At 43.5% G+C, this 15,394-nt stretch overlaps 1 protein-coding gene across 1 annotated transcript in view; it reads right to left on the bottom strand.

Moving 5' to 3' along the window:
- Positions 1–15,394, bottom strand: part of NECAB2 (N-terminal EF-hand calcium binding protein 2) — a 215,989-nt gene that overhangs the window by 170,558 nt on the left and 30,037 nt on the right. The window contains exon 2 of the mRNA XM_053271119.1: positions 9,203–9,227. Within this exon, the coding sequence (XP_053127094.1) occupies positions 9,203–9,227 (25 nt within the window). The remainder of the gene's footprint in view (positions 1–9,202; positions 9,228–15,394) is intronic.

A 15,394-nucleotide genomic window follows, 5' to 3' on the forward strand; every position in this document is an offset into this window, starting at 1 on the left:
CGGCAGCAGGAGTCCCCCTGGCCAATTTGGACCGGGGCCCCAAGGTCTGGGGGTAAGAACGCCTCTGATGCTGGGATTCCCGGCCTTGAGCCCCTAGATGTTGTAGGACTACAATTCCTATCACCCCCATAATGATCTTCAGCCATGTGGCCGGGGATGGTGGGAGCTGTAGCCTGAGATTATCTGGGGAAGGCGGGGAGCCCCTGCTCTGGGACAGCACACATTCTCAGCCGTGTTGACTCAGATGCCTTTGGGAAGCCCAGAAGTAGAGCAGAAAGGCCTGGCTGCCCAAGGCATTGTTTCATGACCTGGATTGCCAGACTGATCAGGAGCTATTGGCCTGTAACCTGCTCTCCACTTGTCGCACACTGTGGTCTTCCTTGTGTAGGCTGACCTGTGCGATCTTGTGAGTAGGTGGCCTTACCTTTTCACTAGTCTGCCCTTATTTATTATTATTATTATTATTATTATTTAATTTATTCGATTTTTATACCGCCCTTCCGAAATGACTCAGGGCGGTTTACAATTAAAACAGAAACCATTACAACCAATAACAATTAAATCAGAAATATAAATATCTATTTGCATCCCTTCCAATGTTTGTGATTCTAAAACAGAAACAGTACCTTTCCTTGTACTCTCTCTAGGTCAGCAATATTCATTTGGGGGCCTGGAGGATGTCTTAAAAAGTTTTACTTATGGTCCTTATGGTCCCACTGAAGTATGAATGATGAACATTTCCCATTTTAACTGTGTTCATTTTTAATATCTCGACGCCAGAAATAGTCCAAGAAAGAATTTGATTATGGTTTGGCAGCTCAAATCCTCACAGGAAATGAGTTTATGAATTATAAACGCCACTGTTCTATTACTTCTATGCTTAATTCGGCTTTCAGACCACTACAAATTGTACCTGACTTTCCTTCCATTATAAATTTTTATCAAGATCTCTGGCTTCCAAAGAGAAAGTAACTGAGTATTCTCTCTGATTTGGGCAATGATTTACATAGCTATTCTTTTTGTTTAGGAGATTCATGCTGGCATGGCCTGGGTCCTGGATACATCACACCACTGGGGAGTAAGATGTGCATTTATCCTCGTCCTGAATTTTGTTGTGCTAGGAACACAAATGAACCAAGCATATATAGATGCATATGAACTGCCTGTTCTGGATGGGGTCACACTTCCCCAGAAGGAACAGGTACACAGTCTGGGGGTGCTTCTGGATCCAAGCCTCTCCATAGTGTCCCAGGTTGAGGCGGTGGCCAGAGGTGCCTTCTATCAGCTTCGGCTGATATTCCAGCTGCATCCGTTTCTTAAGACAAATGACCTCAGAATAGTAGTACATATGCTAATAACCTCCAGACTGGATTACTGCAATGCACTCTATGTGGGGCTGCCTTTGTATGTAGTCTGAAAACTACAGCTGGTCCAGAATGTGGCAGCCAGGTTGGTCTCTGGGTCATCTGATTGATTGATTAAGTGCCGTCAAGTGAGCGTCAACTCTTAGCGACCACATAGCGACCACTATGGCGCTATAAGACCACATAACGACCACCACCTGGGTAATCTAGGTTTTTTAAAAATAAAATAAAATAGGGTAATCTAGGAGAGAACATATTACTCCCATTTTGGAATATCTACACTGGCTGCAGATATGTTTCTGGGCAAAATACAAGGTGCTGGTTATAACCTATAAAGCCCTAAACAGCTTGGGCCCTGGATATTTAAGAGAACGTCTTGTTCGTCATGAACCCCACAGCCCATTGATATCATCAGGAGAGGTCTGTCTGCAGTTGTCACCAGCTCTTGCAGTTATCTGGTGGTTACTCAGGGACGGGCCTTCTCCGCTGCTGCCCTGAAGCTTTGAAACATGCTCCCTGCTGAAATAAGAACCTCCCTTATTAAAATACTCACTTATATTCTTTTGTAGTCATATAGTAACAACCTAGGACCATATTACAGTTTTTCCTAATCTTTTGTATTGCTTTGAATATTTGCTTAAGCCAGTTCAAGTGAGGTCAGTGAGACTTATCCCAAGTATTGGGAATGCAGTTTCATGAACCCCATCAAACTAACAAGAGATCAATTGTACAAACCCACCCATAGGATTGAACTGAAAAACTTCCAACTTTAATTGCAAGACTTCCCAGTGTGAGTTGATCTTTAGTAATAGGAAGAAGCAAGTACTGACGGGTTTTATGCTGTGCTTTGTATCTAACACAGAAGAGGAGAAGGTTCAAAGAGGTTCAAAAAAAGAACCAAAAAAGGTAAAGCACAGACTAGAACCTCAATCAAAAACAAAATTATAAACAAACATATAGAAAGAAATCTGTATTATTACAGCAAGCAACTACAAATGCAGACAATGACCATTACTTACACATAAAACATACATATATGATGGGTTTTCTGGATAATCATAACTCATTCCTATACTTTATCAAATGTCAAACGTATATTCTTAAAAAACACAAACATATGGGATTACTAAAGCAAAACTTATGCATCTACCATTATAAAACGAAGGATATAGGAGCCTGCATTTCTTAGCTTAATGATAAAATGGTATCAAAATCAGCCAAATTGATCCTGCGACAAGTTCTCTCTTTGGCTCATGACTACATTCAAGAGCGAGAAGAGCTTTATACGTGTTATATATAGGAAATGGTCGTTGTTTGCTGTAATAAATACAGACTCCTTTCTACATGTCGGTTTATATTTTGGTCTGTGACTGAGGTTCCAGGCTGTGGTTTACCTTTGGTGCTTTGTACCCATACACAGTTCTACCCACTCTGAGCAATCAGGATTGAGAAAAGGTTACACAACAAATTCATTAAAATGGCAGAGCTGTGTCTATTAGAAGCAGCCTTCTTGGGATCCAAATTCCAAAGCTTACTGTACTGCATCCAACTCCAATTAAATGCAAATTCAGTTAGTTTATTAAAGCTGAGACACAGGGTTATTTGGTATTGGGATGGGGGAGAGTTTTGAATGGGGAAGACTGTCAATTAGTCCTTTTGTGACAGATGTTCTCTTGAGAGGGGGGCGACAGCTGGCCACAGACAAAGAGGAAAGCTCTGGCAATGGTGGCACAGAACCAGTCCTCCAAGAAAACAGCCCAAGTCATGGAAATGACAAGCTGTGCGGGAGGAAATGTGAAAAGCAAGTGAACGGATTTAATTTGTCGTTCCTAACTTAGCACAGTGGGAGTCAAAGTGGGCACTGAATTTTCTGCTTCGAACTGAAAGCTTTTCACAAAAAGCTAGTGATGTCATCTACGCCCTTTAGAGACAATTTAAAGACCACCATCTCCTTACCTGTGGAGGAGTGCCACCTTTGCCAATGGACTGAACAATGGGCAATAAAACTGACTTTGCGAAACGTGTGGATCTCAGGGTTTGGGATGCTGGAGACCTGGCCCCTCTGGTGTGAACTACACCCAAGACAGATGCATGTTCTTGAATAATCCCTACAGCTCTTCACTTACATTTCCATTTAATTTCTTATTCTTCCTCCAAGGAGCCCAGAGCGGTGTACTACATACTTAACGTTTCTCCTCACAACAACCATGTGAAGTAGGTTAGGCTGAGAGAGAAGTGGCTGGCCCAGAGTCACCCAGCAAGTATCATGGCTGAATGGGGATTTGAACTCGGGACTCCCCGGTCCTAGTCCAGCACTCTAACCACTACACCACGCTGGCTCTCACTTAGGATAGGATTAGGAGATATGACTTTTGGCAAAATTACTATCCAGACACATCTTGGATATCCAATCTGTTTATGTTTTATTTTACCATTTTATTTATGTTTCTGTTTGTTTATGTTTCAGCTTTGACAACTTTGGTTGAAAAGCAGTATATAAATATGCACAATGGTGGTAAAGGAGTCTATGTCAACTCCTGGCGCCCACAGAGCCCTGGGGTTGTCTTGGGTAGAATACAGGAGGGGTTTACCATTGCCTCTTCCCGTGCAGTATGAGATGGTGCCTTTCAGCATCTTCCTATACCACTGCTGCCCGATATAGGTGTTTCCCACAGTCTGGGAAACATACTAGCGGAGATTCGAACTGGCAACCTCTGGCTTGCTAGTCAAGTCATTTCCCCACTGTGCCATTAGGTAGGGTGAGTATATTGGATATCCCTCACCCTACTACCATTGTACATATTAATATACTGCTTTTCAACCAAAGTTTTCAAAGCTGAAACATAAATAAACAGAAACATAAATAAAACGGTTCTTGTCTCCAACTAAGGTCTCACAATCTTAAAAACAAAAACATAAAGTAGACACCGGCAATAGCCACTGGAGCGGGGGAAAGGGGCCAGATGCGCTCCCCTTGCAAAATATAAGAGTGGATTGAACCTGGAATTTTCAGTATATACTCTACTTAGAGCATATACTCTACACAGAATATTTAAGAGTACTACTACAAATATTTAGATACCACTTTCAACAAAGGTTCTCAAAGTGGTTTACATAGAAAAATAAATAAGATGGTCCCCTGTCCCCAAAGGGCTCCCAACATAAAAAGAAACACAAGGCAGCCACCAGCAGCAGCCACTGGAAGGATGCTGTGCAGGGGCTGGATAGGGCCAATTGCTCTCCACCTGCTAAATTTAAGGGTCACCACTTTAAAGGGTGCCTCTTTGCTCAGTTAGCAGGAGTAACGCCTTCATTATGAGCAATCTCAATATGACCTATTGAGATCAACCAGGAAGATCCTTCTGCCATTGTCACCAGCTCTTCTAGTGGCGACAGACCTTCTGTGTTGCTGCCCCAAGGCTCTGGAATGCACTCCCTGCATTCCAAAGTAAAAGCCTTCATCGCATATCTGACAGCTTTCAAAAAAAGACCCTCAAGACAATTTAGTCATTCAAGCTTTCAACTGGATTCAGCCAACTGTGGATTTGTTTAAAACTATTTTAATGTTTTAACTTCTGTTCTCATTTATATTTGTTGTCAACTGCCCAGAGAGAGGGTGGAATACAAATAATAAATGAAAATTTTATAGCACATCGCTCACATGTACGAAGAGCTCCTTAACAATTCATTGATGTGCATCTTCAGATTCCACAACAGGATCACAGATGCCAACTCCCCATCTTCCTTAATATTATGACAACTCAAGTTTTCACAGCAGATGTTACAACTGGTTAGCAATCAGCTATAAGCTGAGGAAATATTAACAGGGTTTGGGCGTGTTTGGTTTTTTTGCTCTGTTGTAGAAATGCTCATTATCAAAACCGTTTGACTATCTGCACCCAAAGCTGGTTTTTAATTTGGGGGGGGGGAAGCACATGAGGCTTAAACGAGTTGCCAGAAATTGCTGGGATAACATCCTTGATCTTCCCCTCTGAACAATCCACTCACTGGACCATCCTTGGACCTCAACAATAAATACACCTAACCAGCTTTACAAAGCCCGTAGATTCAGTCTGCTGTGGCTTTTAGGCATTCCTTGCAAGACGTGTTCAGGGATGAATGCATTAAATCCACATGTCAGGTTAACTCTGCAAAAACCCTTCTTAATAAGAGGTGCCCAGCAGCTGCATACAGAGAGAGAAGCTATTAAGTAACAGCTCAGTGCATAGAACCTATTTTGACTTGGCTCCAATTTTAACTTACTTTCTCCGCTGCGAGTTCAAACAAAAACACGTAAAGGCTTTTAAGGGCCTGGCTATGTTTTAACACTCTGCCCTTCTAGTTGTTAATGCAGACATAATTTGTCAACTTGAATTATTCTTTGCAGGTCAGTGGTTACCGTGGCATCAAAAAGGACAAAACATCACAGCATGTGGACAAGTCCATTGGGTTAAAGCAACTATTTCTTCAGCAGGGCAGGATTAATCATAAGGCTAAGCATGCTATATGAGAGCCGGACGCCAGTCAAGCTAAGGATGCCATTAGAAATCACTTGTCCCCATGTTCTTCCACATCTGTACAGTTGTGCACCTCCTGTTTGCACTGGGCATTGCACAACAGAGACAGTCTAGTCCCCTCTGCTTTGGGGACTGGAGTATACTGGTGCCTTGTGCAACCAGTCCTTCGAACTGGGATCATTTGAAATCTGACCCTAAACTTGCCCCTTACTGATGCATAGCATGTGTGAATCCAGTACATGTTATCAGTATTGTGCGGTGCCAAATTGCACATTACATTAGGCCACTCGTGGCCAGTGCCACTGACTGGAGTGAGGTGCGGGGAGGCGGGGACCACGGCAAGTGGGTGCAGAATAGGCCCCAGCTGCGTCTCTCCCTCTCCCTCCCCATCCTGGCTGCCCCTCCTCTCCTCTCCCTGGTTTTAACTTGAGCAGTACAGAATAGTCATTTGCTGGTTTGGAGATAAACTCCAACCCAGTGACTCACCAGCCCTCATGGCTCAAGTAAAAGCCAGGGCAGGGTGAGAAAAGGGAGCAAGGGAGAGAGAGGCAGCTGGTCGGGATGTTAAAAAAAAATAAAATGACCCAAACGATTTGAATTGATTTGACTTGAATCTGCTTGCATAGAATGGGATTCGTTTGAATCAAGTCAAATTCACCTGAACTCGAATCAAATTCTCTCACATTCCATTTGAATTCGATTCGAATTCTCACTAATTCCAATTGATTCAAACGAATCCCATTCTGTGCAAGCAGATTCAAGTGGAATTGATTCAAATTTGATTCAGATTCAAACCAATTTGGTCAAATGTTTTGCACATCCCTAGCAGCTGGGGGGGGGGGCGGGGAGGCGGAATATGCAGCTGCAGCCCCCAGCCCCAGTGGCACCCACCACCATTATATTAGGCACATGCTTGACACTGTTCCTACTTTTTATTCTTTAAATAAATAATAAAAACAGTGCCTTGCTATGGATTGGAGACATGTCATGTGGGGAGTGGGAGCAACTTCATAAGTTCTAGTGGCCGCCTATAGGAAAGTTGCCGTATTCGGCACAAATCATGAGCACACTGGCAATCTCTGCTGTTATTAGCAAGCCAATATTGACTGATTTTTTAAAAGGTCCTGTTGCTAGATATGAGCATTCAGGTCCTCAAGCTGGCAGAGCTTTTGGGAGCCCGAGTTCCAATTCAAGCACCAAAACAAAAACCTACTGCCAACTTGTAAGGAGCATATACATGCCGCTGGAGGCATTTTGTTAAAGGAAATATACAACTCTCCAATTATGTAACGATAAATCACTCACGCAGCTGCGATTTATTTTTAAATGTGAGGGAGTGAGGGCAAGTTTCCTACTTGCATATTACTAGAGTTTATGCAATGATTCCCTGGATCGGCCAGACTTCTCCAAACTCCCCCTTTGTGCCATCTGGAGCAAGTTCCAAGGACACTGCAATTAACAGTCTGTTTCCAGGGCTGCTTCAACAGGACAGCGTTCTCATTTTCTCGCCTACCCTAACTCCTGCCTCCCACCACCCCTTTCTCTCTGTGTTGCATTTATTTCCGAGACCAGGAGGTTTTCTACACATGGCTCTATGCTTCTGGGGATCTGAAGACCGAATCTGCTTCGCAGCAGATTCGAGGCATTTTAATTCGAGGGATGAGATGGACCATTCACATAGCCATCAGCACCTCCATCAACACCTTCAGAGAAAGCAGAAGCCCCGGAGGTGTTTCCCCCCCCCAAAAAATCTGCTGGAAATAGAGGGTTTTTTGGGGTTTTTTACCATGGACATAACTCGGGCTAAGCCAGAATTCGCAGCCTCCATTCAGTCCAATAAAAGTCCTGTCTGTCCTGTTCCCTGATAGCCCACAGAGAGGTTGGGTTAAATGTGGACAGGCACATTCCAATCAGGAGTGGATTCGGGGGGGGGGGAGCCCTGTCTGTAAAACCTCCAGGTTAGCAAGCAATGCAGGATGAGTTGCAACATCAGTTCCTGCCATTCTTCCCAAGCAACTGCAGGTTCTCAGGGCTGTATAAGCCATTTACCTGAAAATCTAAGGCAATGTGGATTGTCACAGTTAGGTATTGCAATTATTCAGCATGTTTGGGTTTCTAAAGCTTCGTTCCCCAAAGGGCATCCATCCATCTTTAAATACAGTGAAGACCACAATTCATGACTGAGCAGCAGAAAAGTACAACTAAAAGTACAGAGTTCTAAAGCCAGATTTTTGGAGAAGAAAACCAGGAGGAAAATGAACTGTTCATCTCAACAAGACAATGGCCTGGTTCAGAAATCACATCAGGTTCTCTCAGCCTCGGGGCCCCAGAAGATGTTGGGCTATAACTTCCATCTGGGCTATAACTTCCATCATTCCCAGGTTCTCTCAGCCTTGGGTCCCCAGATGATGCCTTCAGCCACTCTGGCTGGGGATGATGGGAGTTGTAGTCCAACAACATCTGGAGCTCCAAGATTGAGAACTTCTGCACTAAACCAGGGTTTAATCATAATTTAGAGAGATCACCATAGACCTTGGACTCACACTCTCCCCTCTACACATGAGGGAAGGAAGTTTTCCACTTCTGTTGATGGTTTAGAACAACCCAGGGTTTGCTGATGTCTGAACCCAGCAAATCCCAGCTTGCTCTAACCACAGAATGTAAATACGAACACAAATACAACAAATATTTATATACCACTTCTCAACAAAAGTTCCCAAAGTGGTTTATATAGATATAAATCGATAAATAAAATGGCTATCTGTCCCCAAAGGGCTCACAACAATCACATAAGAGAGACACCAGCAACAGCCACTGGAGTGATGCTGTGCTGGGGCTGGATAAGGCCAGTTGCTCTCCTCCTGCTAAATAAAGAGAATCACCACTTTTAAAAGGTGCCTCTTTGCTCAGCATCTCTAGGTAGGGGGCAGGGCTGGAAAATATCTATCTGAAACACTAGAGAGCTGCTGCCAGCCAGTGTAGATAATTCTGAGCTAGAGGGACCAGTAGTCTGACTCAGTATGTGGCAGCTTTTGATATCATGATAAGGCATACTGAACTTAGACTGTTGCATTTTAGCATTATAAAGAAACTGAAGAAGTGAAGGAATGTTTGTTAGAAGCTGCTTGACAGATATTTAACAGCCAACAGGATCTTTCCCAAGAGTGAAACTACATTTCCCCTCAAACTCTCCTGAAATTACAAATTCAGTCTCAAATTCAGAAAAGTGGAGATCAGAATGAGTTACCTGCAACAGACATTTTCTCTTATATGCAAAGCAATATGTACACACTCACACACACCATTAATATGGAGACTTACCATTTTTGTCAGCTCGTCTGAAGATCTAGAATCAAAGAAAGATACATATTTACTTTTTGTTTTAATAGCTTGGCTGCTACATTTCAAACAAAAATGTTCTTCACAATACAAATGTAAACCAGCTGATATATTGACTTTTCATCTACCGCTTTGAAAACGTGGCGCAGGGGTCAGGGGAACCGATATAACAAAATGTCATTTTGCTAACTATAAACTCATTATAAGGACCATAGCTCAGTGGAAGAACGTCTGCTTTGCATGCAGAAGGTCCCAGGTTCAATCCCTGGCAGCATCTCCAGGTAGGGCTGAGAAAGACTCCTGCCTGAAACCTTAGAGAAGCTGCTGCCAGCCAGTGTAGACAATACTGAGTGAGATGGACCAAGGGTCTGATTCTGTTTCCTGTGTTCCTACCTTTGATGTCCATTTTGCACCCCTGTCCAGGTAAACCTCAGTCAAGAAACTCGATCAACCCACCCAAATCACACAGTTATAACCACTTTGTGAGTTGGTAGTCTATATCATTCTGCTCATGCGTAGAATCTCATTTCTGCACCTCCTCAGAGATCTGGGGGAGTGGTAAGATTCCACTCCTTGCCCCCCTCTCCGCAAAGGGACAAAAAGCAAATAATTTGGGACACTTTGGTAAGCTAGCACCTGGGAAAGAACAGTCTGTATTCACTTAGCTCAGGGGCTGCCAAACTAGAGTTGTTGCACTACAAATCCCATTACCCCCAGCCATCATGGATGATGGAAGCTGTAGTCCGACAACAGCTTGGGGCCCTAGTTTGACATCCTCTGACTTAAGTCAATTGGCAATTGCTAAGAATTCTGATCTTTATCAATGGCTTTGGACACTGCGTATTCCTCAATGGGGGCCAAAACATTGTTGCTCCAATAATCTGCCACCTGAGATGACCGCCTCGCCTCACGACAGGACCGCCCTGGTGGATGGCTCAACAGGCTTTTCTGCCGTCTCTGTCATCAGGGGCACAACAAGGCTGGAATGTGACTTAGGACAAAAAAATGAAGCTTTGAGAGGGAAGAGCAGAGAGCAAACTCTCACCTTGCTGAGCATAGGCATTGATCCCCCTTGTTCAATTTTAGCTACATCTCTAGGCCCATTCACACGTTATCTTCAACACTCATACGAGTGTACCACAGATCGGTACACAGGTCCAGTCATTCACATGAACGCAGGTACAGAGGTACACTTCCTCTCTGTATCATGCATTTGAAGGGCCTGTATCCAGGTTCACTTTTTAAATGAATGCGGGTATAGTCATTCACACAAACACATGTGCAGACATCTGTACACTTGAACAGCATAATGTCTGAATCAGGCTCCTGTCTTGCATTCGGACACTGCCTTCCATTAACACTGACTTTCTTGCAAGTGTCCATTGCAATGCCTAGACAGACACCATCAAGAGTAGCATTTCCTACTGCGATAAGACACACTGCTGTGCCCACATGTGAGGGGTTTATTTGCAAGGAGGCATCCCTACTGGATGCTTTAACTGGCACACTGATATTTCATTATTCCTTTGCTGGTTTTTCTGCAGATGTACTGCCAACAAGCCGAAGCAGCAGAGGAGCAAATGAGCGACAATAAGCAGCAGGAAGGGAGCAATCAAAGTGAAACAAACAAATATAACCTAACTGCAGCAGAAGGGCTGTGGCATATACCTGCCCCCATCTGCAACATAAAAAGGAGGCAAGCAAGGAAGAAGTAACATGATACAAGAGCACATGGCTGAGCCCAGGGGAGCTAGGGATCCAAGCCAGAAGACAAGGGCAGCATTGCTCTTGAAATGAAATTTGATCCTCCGGCATAAAAATAAATAATAAATAAATAAAAGGGTTGTCAGCAAGAAGATTTTCATGATCTTGCAGTGCCTGTATAATTAATGTACAGTAGTAGAAGGAGAGATGCTGGTTCACCCTGCGTGGGAAGGAGACAAATTTAGATCAAACAGAGCAGGGAAGAGGGGAGACAAAACGGAGGGAGATCTCTTGCTGGAAATAATATTTGGGGATCAGAGGCAGCAAACCCTCAATGCAAATCCATTCGAAAAGCTATGAAGATGGTCGTCGTGATTCATCAACTGATACTTAGATTACAGATGCTTGAAAAAGGCACCTTTGTTTGGGTTTGCCATCTGCAGCCACCCACCCACTGCAGAGGCGCCCCAGTCCCAACACAGGTTTTGTGCCTTTGAAGCTACATGACATGTGGCGATCCAAGAGGAAGGCACTCTCTGCATGGGGACATGACAATGCATGCGGGCTGACAGCCAGACTAAATTACTTCTGAGTAGTCCTACGGAAATTATGTAGCCCTTCAGAGTAATACCGTTCAGCAAGATAGTCTGGGTGACAGCCAGACAGTTTCAGCTTAGATGACAGGAGAAAGGGGGGAAGTGGAAACAAGGATGATGTTTATTATGGCAACCCCATCTCTTCAGTTGCATCTAGCAGGCCACTTTACGATGCCAGCCCTTCCTAGGGCCATTTTATCATGAACATCACTAGCCCTGGGGAGCAGAATCCAAACATTCGCCTTATTTGAGCTCAGAGAATACACCAAGTTTTGCAGTTACATTATTCCTCATTCAGTTTTGCTCAAATGCTGGCTGCATTTGCATGTATTGTGGAACCATCAAGGCAAAAAGCACATGGTCCCAAAAGTTGCTAAAACAAAACAAAGCCTTAAAAAACAAAATGAAACACAAAAAACACAGGTTTTGGAACATGGAATGCAATTTGCATTTGAATGGGAGACTACAAGTGTGAACACTGTAAGATACTCCCTTTAGGGGATGGGACCGCACGGGAAGAGCATCTTCCTGCTTGCATGGAGAAGGTTCCACGTTCCCTCCAGATAGTGCTGAGAGAAACTCCTGCCTGTACCTTTGCAAAAATAGCTGATTGTAGACAATACTGAGCTAAATGGACCAATGGTTTGACTCAGTATATGGCGGCTTCCTATGTGGAGAACCACCACCACATCACACACACTTTGGGACACAGAAAGTGATTTTTCTGCATGAGGTTGCACAGCAGATGGCCAGGACAGTGGTCAAGAACCAAAGGAAGAAGCAAAATGGCTGGAATTGCGAGGCCTCGAAAATGGAAGCTTCTCTGTGCAGTAATTCCTGGACTCTGCATGCATATTAGTGAGACATAAAGCCAGTTCAGACAGTACATCTACTGGTCCGCTCATGCGTGGTGTGCATGATCTCCTTCCACTCTCTGGCATGCCAACGAGCTAACTGTGTGTGCATGAGTCATCTGAACCACCCCTTAGCACATGGATAAAATACTAAATCAAAACACTGCCTATAAGTACTGCAACACAACTGCTTCAAAGGATTATATCACCTGTGCGCTGAGGGGTGGTTTGGATAAACCAATTCCTCTGCAGGAGGTGGCCGCAAAGATGAGGAGGAGGCTTACACACCCACGGTCCACCCTCACGTCTTGGAGGGCCAGCAGATTATCGTCTGAACCAGCCCATCACCCATTTAAATGAGACAAGCAGATCAGCTGTGTCCCAGTTCATCATCTCATACTGCGCGGGAGGAGGCAATGGTCAACTCCTCCTGTATTCTACCAAAGACAAGCACAGGAGTCGAAATCGACCTGACGGCACACTTTACCTTTAGGAGGCATGAGAGGCATAACAGCAACCTTGCAAATAGTACAGCTATGACAGTGTAGAACTATAAAGGCGGTGAGAGCTTTAAAATCAGGTTAGAAAGGCAGGGGAGGCATAGAAGGCATAAGTAACATGACAACAAACAGCAAATACTGGGCTACGAAGCTATAAAGCTGCAGTAGTATAAACATTATATATCAACTATTATATTAAGTTTATTTATTCTGCCCCCAAATAATAAATCAGTAACCTGCAGATTGATTCATTATGTATTTGTTTAAAATATTTATACCCTGCCCCTCCAGTGCAATACTGCTCCGGGCAGCTTACAACAACAACGTAGACACAGATACAAGTAATAAAATTAATTTTTTTAAAAAAGATAGTGTAGTTATGAAATTGTAGAAGTAGAAAGACTGTACAGGCTTTAAAAACCACGTTAAAACATTTGTATCAAAGCAGAAGAGGCATAAAAACATAAGTTTATTCTTATATTATTAATTATTATATATTATTTAATAATATTATTATTTATTATATTATTATTATTATTACATTTGTATCCCGCTCTTCCTCCAAGGAGCCCAAGGAGCCCACTACATACTTGGGTTTCTCTTTCACAACAACCCTGTGAAGTAGGTGAGGCTGAGAGAGAAGTGACTGGCCCAGAGTCACCCAGCAAGTATGGCTGAATGGGGATTTGAACTCGGGTCTCCCTGCTCCTAGTCCAGCACTCTAACCACTACACCACGCTGGCTCCATGCTGTTGCAGTGATAGAACTGCAACAACAGATACTAGGTGATGAAGCTATAAAATTGTAGAAATATAAACATCATAAAAGCTATTATATTAATAAAACAGTCAATGCATAGTCACAAAGCTGTTAGGCTGGTGGAGCACATGTCTTTCATGAGGCTGAATATTACATGGTCACTAAATATTGATCTATATCCCAAAGAAAGACTTGTGTTCTCTGCTCTCTGGTGGGAAATAAGGTGGTGAAGAGCTCTTCATTCTTGTGCTCTACAATTACAATCCATTTAGCCACATGGTTTCCCCTGCCGCACTGAACTTCCGTGTGTTTATACACCCTGGAATTTAGGGTACCCTCCCAAATTCTGGCTGCGAAATTCCACCTGGATTTATGTGGATTTCAAATGCATTGCCTGGATTGCCCGGATTTACTCTGGATCCAATCACATGGAAGGGCAGAAAAGGAGGGTATACAAATCTGTCACATAAATAAATAAATAAATAAATAGCAAATTAGTTGCCACCTAATTTGCAAAATATGCAAATTAGGGCACCTGGATTTGGGGAGCTTGAATATGGTAACCCTAAGTGGTACAGTCCTTCTTTTCCACACTGCCAAGCTCAGAAGGGAATTGACAAAGGAAACAGTGCAGACAGAAGTGGGGTATTTATTGCTAAAGTGACTACGGCAGTCAACTACTTCTGTTTGAGAGAGTAAGCTAGGTCACATGATCCCCAACCACCTGTGTAGGTGGAGCACCCAGCCAAGGTAAGAGAGCCAGGTGCACTCCCGAACCAGGGTTGTGTGAACTCCAAAAGCTAGGTAGGAGAAGAGGGGAGTGGTCAGATGGGAAGTGAGAAAAGGGTCAGATGGATGCACCTATCCAGATTCTCTCACCGGCATTTGGAACCTTGGAAAGATGCTGCCAGTCAGCGTAGATGATACTGAGTTAGATGGATCAGTGGTCTGACTCAGTACAAGACAGCTTCCGATGTCCCTATCAGATTGGGGTCATTTGGGGTGGATGACATCATCATTAGACAGTTAGATCTACCTGTAGAAACTCTTGGGTGCAAGTCACATCATGAGTGTTTGACCCACCTAACAGCAATCCAGTTGGTGGGGACTAGAGACAGGGTCTTCTCGGTCTTCTCAATTGTCTTCTCGGTTGTGGCCCCTCGGTTTGGAATGCCCTCCTGGAATGCCAGCTCACTGGTTAACAGCCTGCTTGCAGGCTAGATTCAAGGTGTGCCTTTAAAGCCCTAGACACCTTGGGGCCGGGATACCTGTCAGACCGCATTCACCCATGTGAACTTTTCAGGATCCTCTGCTTATCCTGTCAGCCCTAATTCATGGCCCCACCACTAACAGAGGTCCACTTGGTGGGGACTAGAGAAAGGGTCTTCTCAGTTGTGGCCCCTCGGTTTGGAATGCCCTCCTGGAAGAGCTTTGCCATGCTCACTCCCTCAGTGTTTAAAAAAAACCATACCCAATAACATCTTTTAAAAGATGCGTTTTAATGTCTTATCTGCTGCTTATAGTCTGGTAGGTCCTTTAATTTTTTAGTTCTTAGTTTTTAGCTGTTTATTAATAACCTTTAATGTGAAACTTTTAAAATCTGTCATTATAAATGTGGTTTTAGCTTGGTCTTTTCACTTCTTCAATTTTATTAATCTTTTACTTTAGATTATATCTATTTTACTAACCTGAGCCACCCCAAGCAGAAGTGTACTGGAGGGATGGGGCAAAATATAATTGATTGATTGATTGATTGATTGA

Source organism: Hemicordylus capensis, chromosome 9 (genome assembly GCF_027244095.1).
Source record: "Hemicordylus capensis ecotype Gifberg chromosome 9, rHemCap1.1.pri, whole genome shotgun sequence".
Taxonomy (NCBI): Eukaryota; Metazoa; Chordata; class Lepidosauria; order Squamata; family Cordylidae; genus Hemicordylus; species Hemicordylus capensis.